The 15,999-nt window shown below is 43.3% G+C and overlaps 2 protein-coding genes across 13 annotated transcripts in view; both read right to left on the bottom strand.

Moving 5' to 3' along the window:
* Positions 1-15,999, bottom strand: part of ndufc1 (NADH:ubiquinone oxidoreductase subunit C1) — a 108,699-nt gene that overhangs the window by 5,891 nt on the left and 86,809 nt on the right. The gene's annotated exons all lie outside the window — the stretch shown is intronic.
* LOC133150815 (ETS-related transcription factor Elf-2-like) overlaps positions 1-15,999 on the bottom strand; it is a 106,921-nt gene that overhangs the window by 61,070 nt on the left and 29,852 nt on the right. For all 12 annotated transcript variants that reach the window (XM_061273433.1, XM_061273375.1, XM_061273408.1 and 9 more), the window contains one exon: positions 134-467. In XM_061273433.1, coding sequence (XP_061129417.1) covers positions 134-467 — 334 coding nt within the window. The remainder of the gene's footprint in view (positions 1-133; positions 468-15,999) is intronic.

Here is a 15,999-nt window from a genome sequence, read left to right as displayed (position 1 = left end):
ATAATCCATTCATCATGTGGGAAGCATGCAGATTGGAGAAGAGGATTGTTTGAATTTTCTTGACACATTCATGTGATTTTTAAATCAAACTATGGAAGGACAAAAAGAATGAGTTTGTAATTGTTATTGTCACCTGTTTCTGCTACTTCGGTGACAACTTCCTGCTCCTCAGCCACATCCTGCATCAGGTAAGTCTCATCATTATACACCAGCACCTGGGCAGAGTAACACTCCTCCACTTGGGCGCTGGCCACCTCTTCTACAATCACTGCAGGACATCCATCCTCCTGCACTACCACACGTCCCATCTTTTCCACGTCTTCACCTCCTCCCACAATCACTGCCTCGATCGTCTGCTGAATTACTTCATCTTCCTCCACCTCCTCGCCTCCTCCCACAATCACAGCGTCTACGTCCTGGTGAATTACTTCAACTTCCTCCTCCTCCTCAGCAGGCTGCTGCTCGCACTGCAATATGGAAAGATGCAAAAAGGCAGCAGTTAATTTGGTTGGATACTCAAAGATGAGTATTATAACTGACTGTACAAGTCAGGACAGTAGCTGGACAGTTTTTTAAAGTAGAAATGTCACTACTTATTGATAATTTTGTTTCGTTGCACTTAAGGCAGAAATACATAATTTGAGAGTGAAAAAGCTGTCCAAAGGAATGTTTTTTGGTTTGTACTTGACACAATTTCTATTATTTTAACAAATACCTTTTATTACTGTTTTTAAATAAAGAGTCAGAGTCAGAATCAGCTTTATTGTCAATTCCTTCATGCCAAGACACACAAAGAAATCGAAATTACGTTTCCCCTATCCCACGGTGACGAGACACAGTACACGATAAACGTACAAGTAAACAACGCAAAATAAAAACAAGAAGGCACAAACAATGAACAATAAGAGTGATGAATAAATAATAAACAAACAAATACCACAGTAAATAAGAGAAGCAAAACCAAGCAAGAGCGCACAGCAGACAGTCAGAACAAAGCGCAAAAGTACAGGACGCCACGCAGAAGGGGGGAGAGAGTTCAGGACCCTAACAGCCTGGAGATCACAAACTCCGCTAGTGGCGAGCAGTGCTCGCATACCACCACAGAGTCCCGGCACCCTCCGTCACGGATGTAGACGCACATCTTACCTCCTCGCGACTTTCCCCCTCGTACAATGGCCCGGTCCGCTCGATAGCACGCTAGCCGCTCCAGATGCACAGCAGAGACGGTCAACCAAGTCCCAGTGAACACGAACACACAGCAGTTACGCACTGTCCGGTTTGTAGATCTCAGCAGGTGAAAGCAAACCATGTTGATGTCCAGCGACCGAACATTCGCCAGAATGGGTTAGCTGGGTTAGCCACCAGCCTGGCCCGGACGCAGGGCTCGAAACTAACGATTGCCCGATTGCCCGGGGCAAGTAGCGATGGCAGACGGGCAAGTAGAATTTTTCCTCACTTGCCCTGCCATAATACCATGTTTTCAAGCTGTAAAAAGACGATTTTGTGCATAATTTCTCGCAACTTCTGCCGCTTCTGGTCCGACATTTTGTTTTCTAGGGAGCGGTTAGTTTCTCGTGTAAGTCTGCAATACATTGATAACGGCAAAGCGCTTCGTAATTAAATGCATGCTCCCTCACCCGTCCCTGGCTCTTCTGCGCCTGCGCACCAGCAGAGCTTGTTTCCGGTTGGCGCGAAAATACTAATCTGTATTAAAACAGGCTGCAGGCACAATATGATGGAATAAAAACATATGAAGGCAAAACTTTTTTCTTTTTTATTGCAAAAATGTGTCGGGCAAGTAAAAATCCACTCCAAAAAATTCGGGCAAGTAAAATTTTGTTTCGGGCAAGTAAAATTTTCTCCAACTTGCCCGAGGGCAACTTGGGCAAAAAATAAGCTTCGAGCCCTGCGGACGCCCCCGCTCTTGCCCCTCTTCAGCCTCCTCGCACACCGCTTCAGACGCTTCCCAACCGGGGGAGGAATAGCAGGCGAGTCCGGTGACGCTTCAGGACGGAGCAGACCGAGCGCCTTTAATGTCCCCGCTTCAAAGTCCAGAATGCCACAAAACTCGCTTTCGCCGATGTCGAGCAGAACCAGCCCGCCGCACTTGTAGCACAACCCAGTACGACGAGACGAACACACAAAACTGTCGGATAAACCCACATCAAATGACAAAACAAAACACCGTTCGGGACAGAGAGAGGCCGCTGCGTGTGCACGCGCCGCCATCTTACTTCCGGAGTAAAGCGCCTCATGGCTTATTTGAATGTTTTTCAAGAATTCATAATTGTCTATTTTCACACTAAAGGTCAATTTTTTGGTATTTATACTATGACTTCAATTAAATCCCATTTGAAACATGAAGCATTAAGTGGCAGTTTGTGTTGGTAGTAGTAAAGTATCTTCCGGACTATGAGTCAGTTTTTTTTCATAGTTTGGCAGACTTATAATCAGGAGCGATTTATTTGTGAAATTATTAACACATTATTACTTGATTACACATTACTTACATACTCATAGTTTATTACTTCACGTTATTTTCACTTTAGACTGCATGAGAGCGCTCTCGGCCTGTGGAATAATCGGAACTGCAACTAACGAGTCTGACATCCACTGACTTCCGGAGTTAGCGGACTTGTTTATAAGTGACACAGAGGACGACGATTTCGATGGATTTAATGATTTGGAGTGAGACGGATGGTTCGATTAACTTGTTCTTCATGTTATAGTTAATTGATATATAGTAGGGGTGTAAATCGCGGGTTTTGTCACGATACGATATCATATCGATACTAAGAACTACGATACGATATTTGCCAATATCTTAAAGCCTGCTGCAATTCATTCACGATATATCATGATATAGGGCTCTACGATCAATATATATATTTTTTTAAATAAAAAATATAGAACAATATCCTGATTTATAACAATTCATACGCAAAATCAACAAGGTACTGCAAACTCTTTATTTAGGAAATTACAAGAGTATTGTATTATAGAAAGTGCTTATTTTAACACTGAACTTTGATGTCGTGTTTTTTCTTTAAATGTGCGGCGAGATTTGTGGTCCCTGAATATTTGATCACCGCATGGCAGGATTTACAAACTGCACGTGTCTTGTCCGTTGAGCCATCTTTTCTTTGGAATCCAAAGTGTTTCCAAACGAATGACTTGAAGCCTAAAGGGGAGCAAATTTCCTCGTCTTTTTGGACACTAGCCATAGCACCAGCCCAGGAGCCGCGTACTAGTTGTCGACTCCCCTTTCACGTACCTGCTCTGCTCACAACACAACAACGCCGCGCGCACTGCTCCCGGAAAGAGGAAGCAAGCAACAATGAACTGGATTTCAAAATAAAGTCGTGTTTAATGTCCGAGGTCAAACACGACGATATAAATCGATGTTTACGTTTAGCATCGATGCTAATAAATCGTAGAGCATTATATCGATTAATCGATGTGTATCGATGAATCGTTACACCCCTAGTAGAAAGCATGAGCGCAGATGGCGTCTAACCAAACTTGAGGTTTTCCATCAGGCATGGCAGGTTAGCCTCCTGAAATATAAAGATGCGCTTATCTTAGCAAAAACTCTGTATTTTTCGCAAGTTATTAATCTCAATAAAAATAACCCGAAACACCTATTTGATACAGTGGCAAAGCTGACTCTGCGCCAGCCGACCACCGATAGTTCCTTCCACTCAGCTGACAAGTTCATGAATTTTTTTGCTCAAAAGATTGAATCCATTAGGGATGAGATCAAGAATACCATTCCAACGCTGATGATCATGCAACAACCCTCTCAACTTTTAAAAGCGTGTCTCTTGAAAGGCTTACAGCGGCTATCTGGATTCTCGTGGGTTAATTCAGGATGGGGGAACTGCAGCTCAACCTCCTCGTAGACACTGGCAGGACAATTGAGGGCTCCTTCGGCAGCCCTCTGCTCTGACATGGACATCCACTTTTTATTTCATTGATGTTAATGTTGTATCATTTGTGCCCTCTCTGCATCCATTCCAACCTGGTGATCCTGAAAGGGGGATCCTTCCATCTGTGGTCCCTTCTCAAGGTTTCTTATTTTCCCCCAGTAGGGGTTTTTAAGTTTTCCTAGCCCTTTTGGGAGCTTAAGATCAGGGGATGCTTTGAGAATAATTGTCAATTTCTGTCTATGTGAAGCCCTTTGAGACTGCTTGTGATTTAGGGCTATACAAATAAACTTGACTTGACTTACACAATTGGTTAGTGCGGCTAAACAAACAACATGTTTACTCGACCCTCTTCCAGCCAAAGCCAAACTACTTAAAGAATTATTTCAAATTTTAGGACCGTCCGTCTTAAATATAATCAATCTGTCTGTCTCCTCTGGGATAGTGCCAACAGCCTTTAAAACCGCTATCATTAAACCGTTACTTAAGCGACCAAATCTTGACCCGGACTGTCTCAGTAATTATAGGCCAGTTTCAAACCTCCCATTCATAGCAAAACTTCTTGAAAAAGTAGTAGCGCAGCAGCTTATTGATTACATGGTCGCCAATAATCGATATGACACTTTTCAGTCTGGTTTTAGAGCTAATCATTCCACTGAGACAGCACTTAATAATAATAACAATAATTCATTAAATTTGTATAGCGCTTTTCAAGAACCCAAAGACGCTTACCTTGCTAAAGTGACTAACGATCTCCTCATAGCTATGGATTCAAACACTTCGTTTGTACTGTTACTACTCGATCTTAGTGCTGCCTTCGACACTGTAGACTTCGATATTTTATTAGGGCGTCTTAAAAGTTGTGTTGGTATTTCAGGGTCAGCACTAAGCTGGTTCCATTACTATCTATCAAACATGACGCACCGAGTGGTCCATGGCAATGCGTCCTCGGAGCTTTATAATGTTACGTGTGGTGTCCCACAGGGATCGGTTCTCGGACCAATTATTTTTAATATTTATATGATTCCGCTTGGGGACATAATACGTAAATATAATATTAGTTTTCAATGCTATGCGGATGACACCCAATTATATATGCCGTTACCGATGACAAATCCGCGGGATTGTTGTAATCTTGAGGCGTGCCTTGCGGAGATCAAGCAATGGATGTCTCTCAACTTCCTTCGTCTTAACCCAGATAAAACTGAGATGTTGATAATTGGTCCAACTCGTTATCAACACTTATTCAAGGAAACCGCTATAACTATAGATAACCGTACTATCACTCAGAGCGATACTGTAACTAATCTCGGGGTAATATTTGACCAAACTCTCTCCTTTCAAAAGCACATTAAGAATATAACCAGAATTGCGTTTTTTCACCTTCGTAATATTGCAAAGATTCGTCCGATCCTCTCGACCGGTGATGCGGAAACTATTATACATGCGTTCGTCAGGTCGCGCCTGTACTACTGCAATGTACTATTTTCGGGTCTTCCTAAGTCCCGCATCAAAAGTCTACAGTTAGTACAAAATGCTGCTGCAAGGCTGCTCTCTCGGGCAAGAAAATTTGATCACATTACCCCAATACTAGCCAACTTACATTGGCCATTTAAGATGTGACTTCAAGGTTCTTCTATTAACCTATAAATCACTGCATGGCTTAGCGCCTTCATATCTCGTCAACCTAGTTGTTCCTTATGTTCCGTCTCGTAACCTTCGTTCGCAAAACGCTACCCTTTTAGCGACACCGAGAGCCAAGAAAATTTCTGCAGGCTCTAGAGCATTTTCTATTCGGGCTCCAGAGCTTTGGAATGCCCTACCAATGGATATTTGGACTGCTACCTCAGTAGAAACATTTAAGACACATTTAAAGACACATTTCTATGACATGGCCTTTACCTAACCTGTAGTGGCCGATTCGGCTGGAGTTTGTTTTCTCTCCCTCTCCGCCCCCTCTCTCCCCCCTCCCCGGCCGGGGAGGTGGTTAGGTGGCACCCATGCTGACAGCGGCTATCTGGATTCTCGTGGGCCAATTCAGGATAACTGCAGCTCAACCTCCTCGAAGACACTGCCAGGACATTTGAGGGCTCCTTCGGCAGCCCTCTGCTCTGACATGGACATCCACTTTTTATTTCATTGATGTTCATGTTGTATCATCTGTGCCCTCTCTGCATCCATTCCAACCTGGTGATCCTGAAAGGGGGATCCTTCCATCTGTGGTTCCTTCTCAAGGTTTCTCATTTTCCCCCAGTAGGGTTTTTTAAGTTTTTCCTTGCCCTTTTGGGATCTTAAGATCAGGGGATGCTTTGAGAATAATTGTCAATTTCTGTCTATGTGAAGCCCTTTGAGACTGCTTGTGATTTAGGGCTATACAAATAAACTTGACTTGACTTGACAATAGCTAGCGAGCTTGCGACCAATCTGCATGTCCAGTTGATGGAGAAGGGAAAAGATTTTGTTTCTTTTTCCCTTGCTGTGGGTGAGAGCACTGACGCATCTGATACTGCGCAGCTGTCTGTCTTCGTCCGCGGCGTGGACTCAAATCTGTGTGTTACGGAGGAGCTTTTGGGATTTAAACCAATGCATGGCACAACCACTGGGAAAGAAATCTTTGAGGAGGTTTGCAAATGTGTAACTGAAATAAACCTTCCGTGGAATAAACTTGTGGGATTAATCACTGATGGTGCGCCAGCCATGAGTGGTAAAAGGAATGGACTGGTGGGCAGGATTCGTGAAAAGATGCGCGAAGAGAACTGTGCAGGTGAATTATCTGTTTATCACTGCATCTTACATCAAGAGTCCCTGTGTGGTAAAGCGCTGAAGATGGAGAATGTTACGTCCACAGTAACACAAATTGTTAACTTCATAAAAGCCAAAGGTCTCAATCACTGCCAGTTTAAGTATTTTCTGGAAGAGTGTGATTCAGAATACACAGATGTGCCGTATCACACAGAGGTGAGATGGCTAAGCCGCGGAAAAGTGCTGAACAGATTTTTCCAACTGCATGAAGAAATATTCCAGTTTCTGGAAAGCAAAGGGAAGGACACAGCAGAGCTCCGGGAGCAAAAGTTTCTGTGTGAGCTGGCCTTTCTGTGTGACATCTCAAGCCACCTCGATGTGCTGAACCTGAAGCTGCAGGGACGCATTATCACAGATATGTATGCGTCAGTGAGAGCTTTTAAAATGAAGATGTGTGGGAGAATCAGATGCTACAAGCAAACTTTGGCCATTTCCCCTGCTGCCAAACCATAAAAACGCAGATCTCTATCGCCGTGTGCGCACAGTTTGCTGAAAAACTCAGTTTAGCCGGCGGTTTGGCGACTTTGATGTCCAGAAACTTAGATTTGAACTGCTTAGTAATCCCTTCGCAGTTGATGTGGAAAAAGCACCAACTAACCTCCAAATGGAGCTGATTGAACTCCAGTGTGATGAAACGCTGGAGTCAAAGTTTGACGCTGTTGGGGCCGCACAGTTTCCACAGTTCATCCCTGACACGATGCCTCAGCTTCGCACTGAAGTTACTCAATTGCTCTCCATGTTTGGTAGCACTTACCTATGTGAGCAACTTTTTTCCTCAATGAAGATGACGAAAACTTCTCACAGGAGACGTCTGACTGACGAACACCTTTGTTCGATAATGACAGTTTCCTCAGCTCAAACCCTAAGCCCCGACATTGATGAAGTGGCATCCAAGAAAAGATGCCAGGTATCAGGCTTGGCCGCATCAGAGTAGATCGGTGTGTCGCAAAATGAGCAGTAAATACATTTTCTATGCACTTTTTCTTGCTACTCCAAGGCCTGAATGGTTGATTTATTCATAGTTATGTTATTTTATTTTCAAATTTATTAGCCTGTGTAAGAAGCTAATTTTGACATTTACCTCAGAAGGCTGCAAACAGAAAGGAGGCATTCAATTTTTATTTAAATTGTATTTAATATGCCATTGATATGTTTTATTATTATTATTATTATTACTACTATTATTACAATTATTGTTATTATTAGCATTATTAGTGTTATTATCAACTTGATTTCTCACGCCTGCACTTTTAAGTTACAGTGCCTTGCGAAAGTATTCGGCCCCCTTGAACCTTTCAACATTTCGTGACATTTCAGGCTTCAAACAAAGATATAAAAGTTTACCGTTTTTTTCCGTGTAATGTGCAAAATTTAAGTAATTTATTGTCCTAAAATCTGGGGTGCGCATTATACATGGGTACAATTTTTTTTTCATTTCTTTTTTTTTTTTTTTTTAAGAAAATCATGGTACAACAAAACCAACAACAGGACTGACCGACAAAGTCGTGGAACAAAAAGACAGGGTGACGGTGAGCGAGGGGCAGACAGGACTTAAATACGTTACATTGATTGAGGTGACACAGTAAGGGAGGGGCAACGCGAACAGAAACTATGGCAACCTAGACACATAGCAAAACTGGGGACGAGACATGACAAATCTCCCTCGAAATAAAACTTGAAATCACCTTCTTGTTTGTTGTCAATCGCGCATCGCATTCAGCCATCCTGCCCAACACACTTAGTAAAATTCATAATTGACGACACATCGTTTGATGCGATGGTGCAATCCTTGGTGTGTTATTGTCAAATATTGTTTGTTTTTTAATCTCCATCGCAAACCGGATATCATACGGAGGCCGCCATTACAGATGCGCAGAACGGATGCGCAAGATACGTCAGCTATATACTAAAGAGCGAGTAATATTTTATTTCACAACACTTTGCCTTGTTCCTTTCTTCTCTGCTGTTCACTTCAAACACGCTCGATACGAACACAATGCTCTCGTATCAGACGCTTGCTCGATCACCTGCTCGTTTGCTGTCACAATGTAAAAACAAGAAGGCACAAACAATAAATAATAAATAAATAATATAAGTGATGAATAAATAATAAACAAATAACCCAATAAATAAGAGGAGCAAAACTGAGCCAGTGTGTATACAGCAGACAGTAAGCATAGCGCAAAGTACAGGACGCTACGCAGAAAGGGGGAGACAGTTCAGGATCCTAACAGCCTGGAGTATGAAGCTGTTGGTGAGTCTGGTGGTGCGGGAGCGCAGGCTCCTGTACCTCTTCTCAGAGGGCAGAAGATCAAACAAAGAGTGAGCGGGGTGACTCACATCACTCACAATCGTGGTCGCCTTACGGGTGAGATGGGAGGTGTAAATGTCTTTCAAGGAGGGGAGTGAAGCACCAATAATCTTACCAGCCGTGTTAACTATGCGCTGCAGGGCCTTCATGTTGTAGTCAGTGCAGCTACCACCCCAAACAGCAATACAGCATGACGGCCGGAGGAGCGCTCGCTCGCCTGAGTTTCCGCAGGAAGTACAGGCGGCGCTGGGCGTTCTTCGTAGCCCCACCTTTTGCTGCAATTACAGCTGCAAGTCGCTTGGGGTATGTCTTTATCAGTTTTGCCCATCGAGAGACTGGAATTCTTGCCAATTCTTCCTTGCAAAACAGCTCGAGCTTAGTGAGGTTGAATGGAGAGCGTTTGTGAAGAGCAGTCTTCAGCTTTTTCCACAGATTCTCGATTGGATTCAGGTCTGGACTTTGACTTGGCCATTCTAACGCCTGGATACGTCTATTCGTGAACCATTCCATTGTAGATTTGGCTTTATGTTTTGGATCATTGTCCTGTTGGAAGATAAATCTCCGTCCCAGTCTCAGGTCTTTTGCAGACTCCAACAGGTTTTCTTCCAGAATGGGCTCCATCCATCTTCCCATCAATTTTAGCCATCTTCCCTGTCCCTGCTGAAGAAAAGCAGGCCCAAACAATGATGCTGCCACCACCATGTTTGACAGTGGGGATGGTGTGTTCAGGGTGATGAGCTGTGTTGCTTTTACGCCAAACATAGCGTTTTGCGTTCTGGCCAAAAAGTTCGATTTTGGTTTCATCTGACCAGAGCACCTTCTTCCACATGTTTGGTGTGTCTCCCAGGTGGCTTGTGGCAAACTTTAAACGAGACTTTTTATGGATATCTTTGAGAAATGACTTTCTTCTTGCCACTCTTCCATAAAGGCCAGATTTGTGCAGTGCACAACTGATTGTTGTCCTATGGACAGACTCTCCCACCTCAGCTGTAGTTATCTGCAGTTCAATCAGTGTGATCATGGGCCTCTTGGTTGCATCTCTGATCAGTCTTCTCCTTGTTTGAGATGTCACCTTCCCGCTTGAAAGTCTGCGCTGAGCAGCTGGCGCCCACCTTTGCACGGATCTTCAACCGTTCTCTGGAGCTGTGTGAGGTGCCCTCTTGCTTCAAGAGCTCCACCATCGTTCCAGTGGCCAAGAAGCCCGCCATCACAGGTTTGAATGACTATAACCTGTCGCACTGACATCTGTGGTCATGAAATCTTTCGAGAGGTTAGTGCTGAACCACCTGAAGGATGTCACGGCACCCCTGCTTTACCCCCTCCAGTTTGCCTACCGGGCAAACAGGTCAGTGGATGATGCGGTCAACATGGGACTGCACTGCATCCTGCACCACCTCGACACCCCAGGAACGTACGCCAGGATCCTGTTCGTGGACTTCAGCTCGGCGTTCAACACCATCGCTCCTGACATCCTCCAACAGAAGCTCATCCAGCTTGCGGTGCCTGCCTCCACCTGTCAGTGGATCACCAGCTTCCTGACCAACAGGAGACAGCGTGTGAGGCTGGGGGGCATCACATCTGACACCCGGACCACCAATACTGGAGCCCCTCAGGGGTGCGTCCTCTCCCCACTGCTCTTCTCTCTCTACACCAATGATTTCTCCTCAGGTGACTCTCCTGTGAAGCTCCTGAAGTATGCAGACGACACTACTCTCATCGGACTGATCCAGCATGGTGATGAGACTGCGTACAGACAGGAGGTGGAGCGGCTGGTCCACTGGTGCAGCCAAAACCACCTGGAGCTGAACCCGCTCAAGACTGTGGAGATGACAGTGGACTTCAGGCGAGACCCTTCACCACTTTTACCCCTCACTATCCGCAGTAATACTATTCTCTCCACAGACACCTTCAAGTTCCTGGGAACCACAATCTCTCGGGACCTGAACTGGACCGGCCACATAGACTCTGTCCGGAAGAAGGCCCAGCAGAGGCTGTACTTCCTGAGCAGGACTGTGGACTCGGTTCGGACTCAGGGACTTGGACTCAGTCATTTTTGCCGGACTCGGAGCTTATTTTGACCGAGTCCACCGAGTCCGACAACAAAAAAAAGAGGCAAGACGCAGCCAGAGAGTGTCAGGTTACAGTCAACGCGGTAGGAGTTGAAAGAAGCAGTAAAAACTCCACCAAACTCGTCGTATTGACCCGTGATATATGTTGTATCCTTACTATTTTCCAGGTTCTTAGATAGCAAGAATAGGTCGGACAACGACGTGAATGATAACTGCTTTATTCCTTACTCACAGTGCTTTCACAGGGCGTACCACAACAACACAGAATGCCCATCCCACTTCCGGGGTTTTTCTACTACGGAATTTGAGTTAGCCCAAAATACACAACATCTCTTCCCCTCTTACAATGAACGTGCTACATGCATGAACAACATAGTCTTATGCACCTATAACTTGACATCTTCAAGATCTATCAATAACTACTAGGGGTGTAACGATACATCGATACACATCGATTAATCGATATAATGCTCTACGATTTATTGGTATCGATGCTAAAGGTAAACATCGATTTATATCGCCGTGTTTGACCTCGGACATTAGACGCGACTTTATTTTGAAATCCAGTTCATTGTTGCTTGCTTCCTCTTTCCGGCGTTGTTGTGTTGTGAGCAGAGCACGCACGTGAAAGGGGAGGGGACAACTAGTCCGCGGCTCCTGGGCTGGTGCTATGGCTAGTGTCCAAAAAGACGAGGAAATTTGCTCCCCTTTAGGCTTCAAGTCATTCGTTTGGAAGCACTTTGGATTCCAAAGAAAATATGGCTCAACGGCCAAGACACGTGCAGTTTGTAAATCCTGCCATGCGGTGATCAAATATTCAGGGAGCACAAATCTCGCCGCACATTTAAAGAAAAAACACGACATCAAAGTTCAGTGTTAAAGTAAGCAATTTGTATACTACAATACTCTTGTAATTTCCTAAATAAAGAGTTTGCAGTACCTTGTTGATTTTGCGTATGAATTGTTATAAATCAGGATATTGTTATATATTTTTTACTAAAAAAAAAAAATATCGATCGTAGAGCACTATATCGCGATATATCGTGAATGAATCGCAGCAGGCTTTAAGATATCGGCAAATATCGTATCGTAGTTCTTTATATCGATATTATATCGTATCGTGACAAAACCCGCGATTTACACCCCTAATAACTACCATTAAACAATTATCATATATGGTCCAGACAATTATGACAATAATATTCCAATGAAACCTTAACTTTGGGTGAGGGTGGACTACCTCGAATTATACCGAATTATAGCGAAAAACTGATGTCGTACGGCGTCATACGGCGTCAGCACTATGTTGTTTTCAATAAAAACATGAAGAACTCACGTTTGCGTCAGTCAATTTTAATTTTTATAAAGGATTATTCTCATTTGATGTCTTTAAATTCATCCGCGTTCTGCCATTGCATTCAAAGACCAGTCGTACGGACGGAAACGTTTTGTGATCAAATCTTTCATAACGAAAATGATTTGAGTGAATTGATTTGAATGAATAATTGAGATGAAATTTCAGTTCTGAAGGCTCCTTTTGTCTCAAGCAAAGTGACAGATGGTGGGGAGGGGGGGATAAAAATTGTAAAATCAATTCACTCAAATCATTCTCGTGATGAAAGATTTGATCACAAAACGTGTGTGGCTTTTTCTTAAATGAACACGTTTGACATTGCTATCGTGTCAGCTTTTAATTATATTGCGCTGTCATGTTAAAGCAAATTAATAAATGCAACAATATTAATTTGCTTTGAAAATACCTGAGTAATAAAATAAAATGGATGGATGGATGAATGATGATCACAATTAAGTATAAAGTCTCCTTTGTAATATATACTCCTTGTAGCCTGTACCCAAAAAGAGGAGTTTCTTTGCATCGAGGTTTATGCAAAGAGCTCATGTAATTATATTGTTGCGTTTTGGTGAAGTGAATGAGTGTTCCGTCTGTACGACTGGTCTTTGAATGCACCCCGCTTCAATGGCAGAACGCGGATGGCATCAATTGAGAATAATCCTTTAGAAAAATTAAAATTGACTGACGTATCTGAGTATCTGTTTATTGTATTCGTTTATATGTTTAATAAAGACAAAGCCATCACAAAACTGTTGTAATTATCTAGATTTTGATCTAAATTAGCCTTGAATAAAGACTAAGCAGTCACATGAATTAACAGAAAAAATGGACAGCCGGAATCGGACTCGGACTCATGGTCAAGAGGCGGGACTCGGACTCGGTGCAAAAATCCGACCAAGTCCACAGCCCTGATTACATTTATTTCATATATCTAGTCTGACGTCAGCCGCGCACGTAGTTCCGGCGTCAACAGCTGTGTGTGTGTGTGTGTGTTTTTTTTAAGTGACACAAGACGAAGATTTCGATGGATTTAATGATTTGGAGTGACACGGATAGTTGGATAAAATTGTTGTTCATATTATTGTTATTTGATACATAGTTTATATATTGTTATATGGGCCTGTGGAATAATTTGAACTGCAACTGACGAGTCCGACGTCAGCGGCGCACTGCACATGCAGCGTTGTTCACAGAAAAGACAACGGATGCGATCGATGGATTTAATGATTTGGAGTGACACAGATGGTTTGATAAACGTGTTATTTACTTTATAGTTATTTGAATAACTGTTAATGTTACGTCAGGCCCGTTCTCAGCTCTTTGTTTTTATGTCATGTTAGTATACCGTATCGTTTACCGTTTTTTTCCGTGTATAGTGCGCCCCCATGTATAATACGCACCCTAAAAATGGCATGCTGATGCTGGAAAAAAAGCCTGTACCCATGTATAATACGCACCCAATTTTTATGAATTTTTTTTTATGAAATTTTTTTTTTTTTTTATGTTAAAGCAAATTAATAAATGCAACAATATTAATTTGCTTTGAAAATACCTGAGTAATAAAATAAAATGGATGGATGAATGAATGATGATCACAATTAAGTATAAAGTCTCCTTTGTAATATATACACCTTGTAGCCTGTACCCAAAAAGAGGAGTTTCTTTGCATCGAGGTTTATGCAAAGAGCTCACGTAATTATATTGTTGCGTTTTGGTGAGGTGAATGAGTGTTCCGTCTGTACGACTGGTCTTTGAATGCACCCCGCTTCAATGGCAGAACGCGGATAAATTTAAAGACATCAAATGAGAATAATCCTTTATAAAAATTTAAATTGACTGACACAAACGTGAGTTCATGTTTTTATTGAAAACAACATAGTGCTGACGCCGTACGACATGGGTTTTTCGCTTTCCAAGTAAGGCGTGCGCGCTACCGCGGCAGGGGGAACAAGATCTCACGGGGGAACCAAATCAAGCACAACACCGGGAGCAGCGAGAGAACAATGTTTTGCCTCTAGATTTGGGGGGGAAACGGAGCGTAAGTTACGATCAATGCGGCCACGTTGAGTTGCACTTAGGCTAATGTTTACATTATGTACCAATGTCAAGGACGATTTTGTCACCCAGCTTATATCATTGATGTGTTTCGATAGTTGTGGGGTCGTCACTAATTATTTGTGTTTAGATAAATGTCTGAGCTATAATGGTGTAATTAATGATTAAAACTTGAAAGTATCTGTTTATTGTATTTGTTTATATGTTTAATAAAGACAAAGCCATCACAAAACTGTTGTAATTATTTAGATTTCGATCTGAATTAGCCTTGAATAAAGACTAAGCAGTCACATGAATTAACAGAAAAAATGGACACCCGGACTCAGACTCGGACTCCTGGTCAAGAGGCCGGACTCGGACTCGGTGCAAAAATCCGACCGAGTCCACAGCCCTGTTCCTGAGACAGCTTAAGAAGTTCAACCTGGCGCGAGAGCTTCTGAAGACCTTCTACACTGCCATCATCCAGTCTGTCCTCTGCACCTCCATCACTGTCTGGTTTGGATCGGCCTCCAAACAAGACAAGCACAGACTGCAACGGACAATCAGGACTGCAGAAAAGATCATTGGAATCAACCTGCCATCTATCCAAGACTTGTATCTGTCCAGGACCAGGAAACGTGCAAGGAACATCTCTACAGACCCTTCTCACCCAGGTTGCAGTCTGTTTGAACTACTCCCCTCCGGACGGCGTTACAGAGCTCGGTACGCCAAAACCAGCAGACATAGAGACAGCTTCTCTTCTTCCCCCAGGCAGTTGCTCTAATGAACTCACACCACTCTTGTAGTCTCAGAGTCATTACTGTGCAATAACATCCTGCTCTCCACACCTTTTTTGAATTTGTCCACACTGTTTGTACCATGTGTCCTCTCTGCATCAATTGCAGCCTGGTCATCCTGGAAGAGGGACCTTCCCATCTGTGGTCTCTTCTCAAGGTTTCTCATTTCCCCTAGCTGGAGTTTTGAGTTTTTCCTTGCCCTTTTGGGAGTTTAAGATCAGGGGATGTTTGAGAATATTTGCCATTTTTCACATGTCCTGAGTGTTGTTAGTCACCTAAATGTTGAACAGAGGGTGTGATTTACCGAAGTCAAATTCCTCGTTTGGCACGCTGATTGTTGTCCTACGGACAGACTCTCCCACCTCAGCTGTAGTTATCTGCAGTTCATCCAGAGTGATCATGGGCCTCTTGGCTGCATCTCTGATCAGTCTTCTCCTTGTTCGAGATGAAAGTTTGGAGGGACGGCCGGGTCTTGGTAGATTTGCAGTGGTCTGATAATCCTTCCATTTCAATATAATTGCTTGCACAGTGCTCCTTGAGATGTTTAAAGCTTGGGAAATCTTTTTGTATCCAAATCCGGCTTTAAACTTCTCCACAACAGTATCTCGGACCTGCCTGGTGTGTTCCTTTGTCTTGATGGTTCTCTCTGCGCTTTAAACAGAACCCTGAGACTATCAAAGAGCAGGTGCATTTATACGGAGACTTG

Source organism: Syngnathus typhle, linkage group LG1 (genome assembly GCF_033458585.1).
Source record: "Syngnathus typhle isolate RoL2023-S1 ecotype Sweden linkage group LG1, RoL_Styp_1.0, whole genome shotgun sequence".
Classification (NCBI taxonomy): Eukaryota; Metazoa; Chordata; class Actinopteri; order Syngnathiformes; family Syngnathidae; genus Syngnathus; species Syngnathus typhle.
The sequence above is the reverse complement of the archived record's forward strand: the minus strand, read 5'-3'. Positions and strand labels throughout refer to the sequence as shown.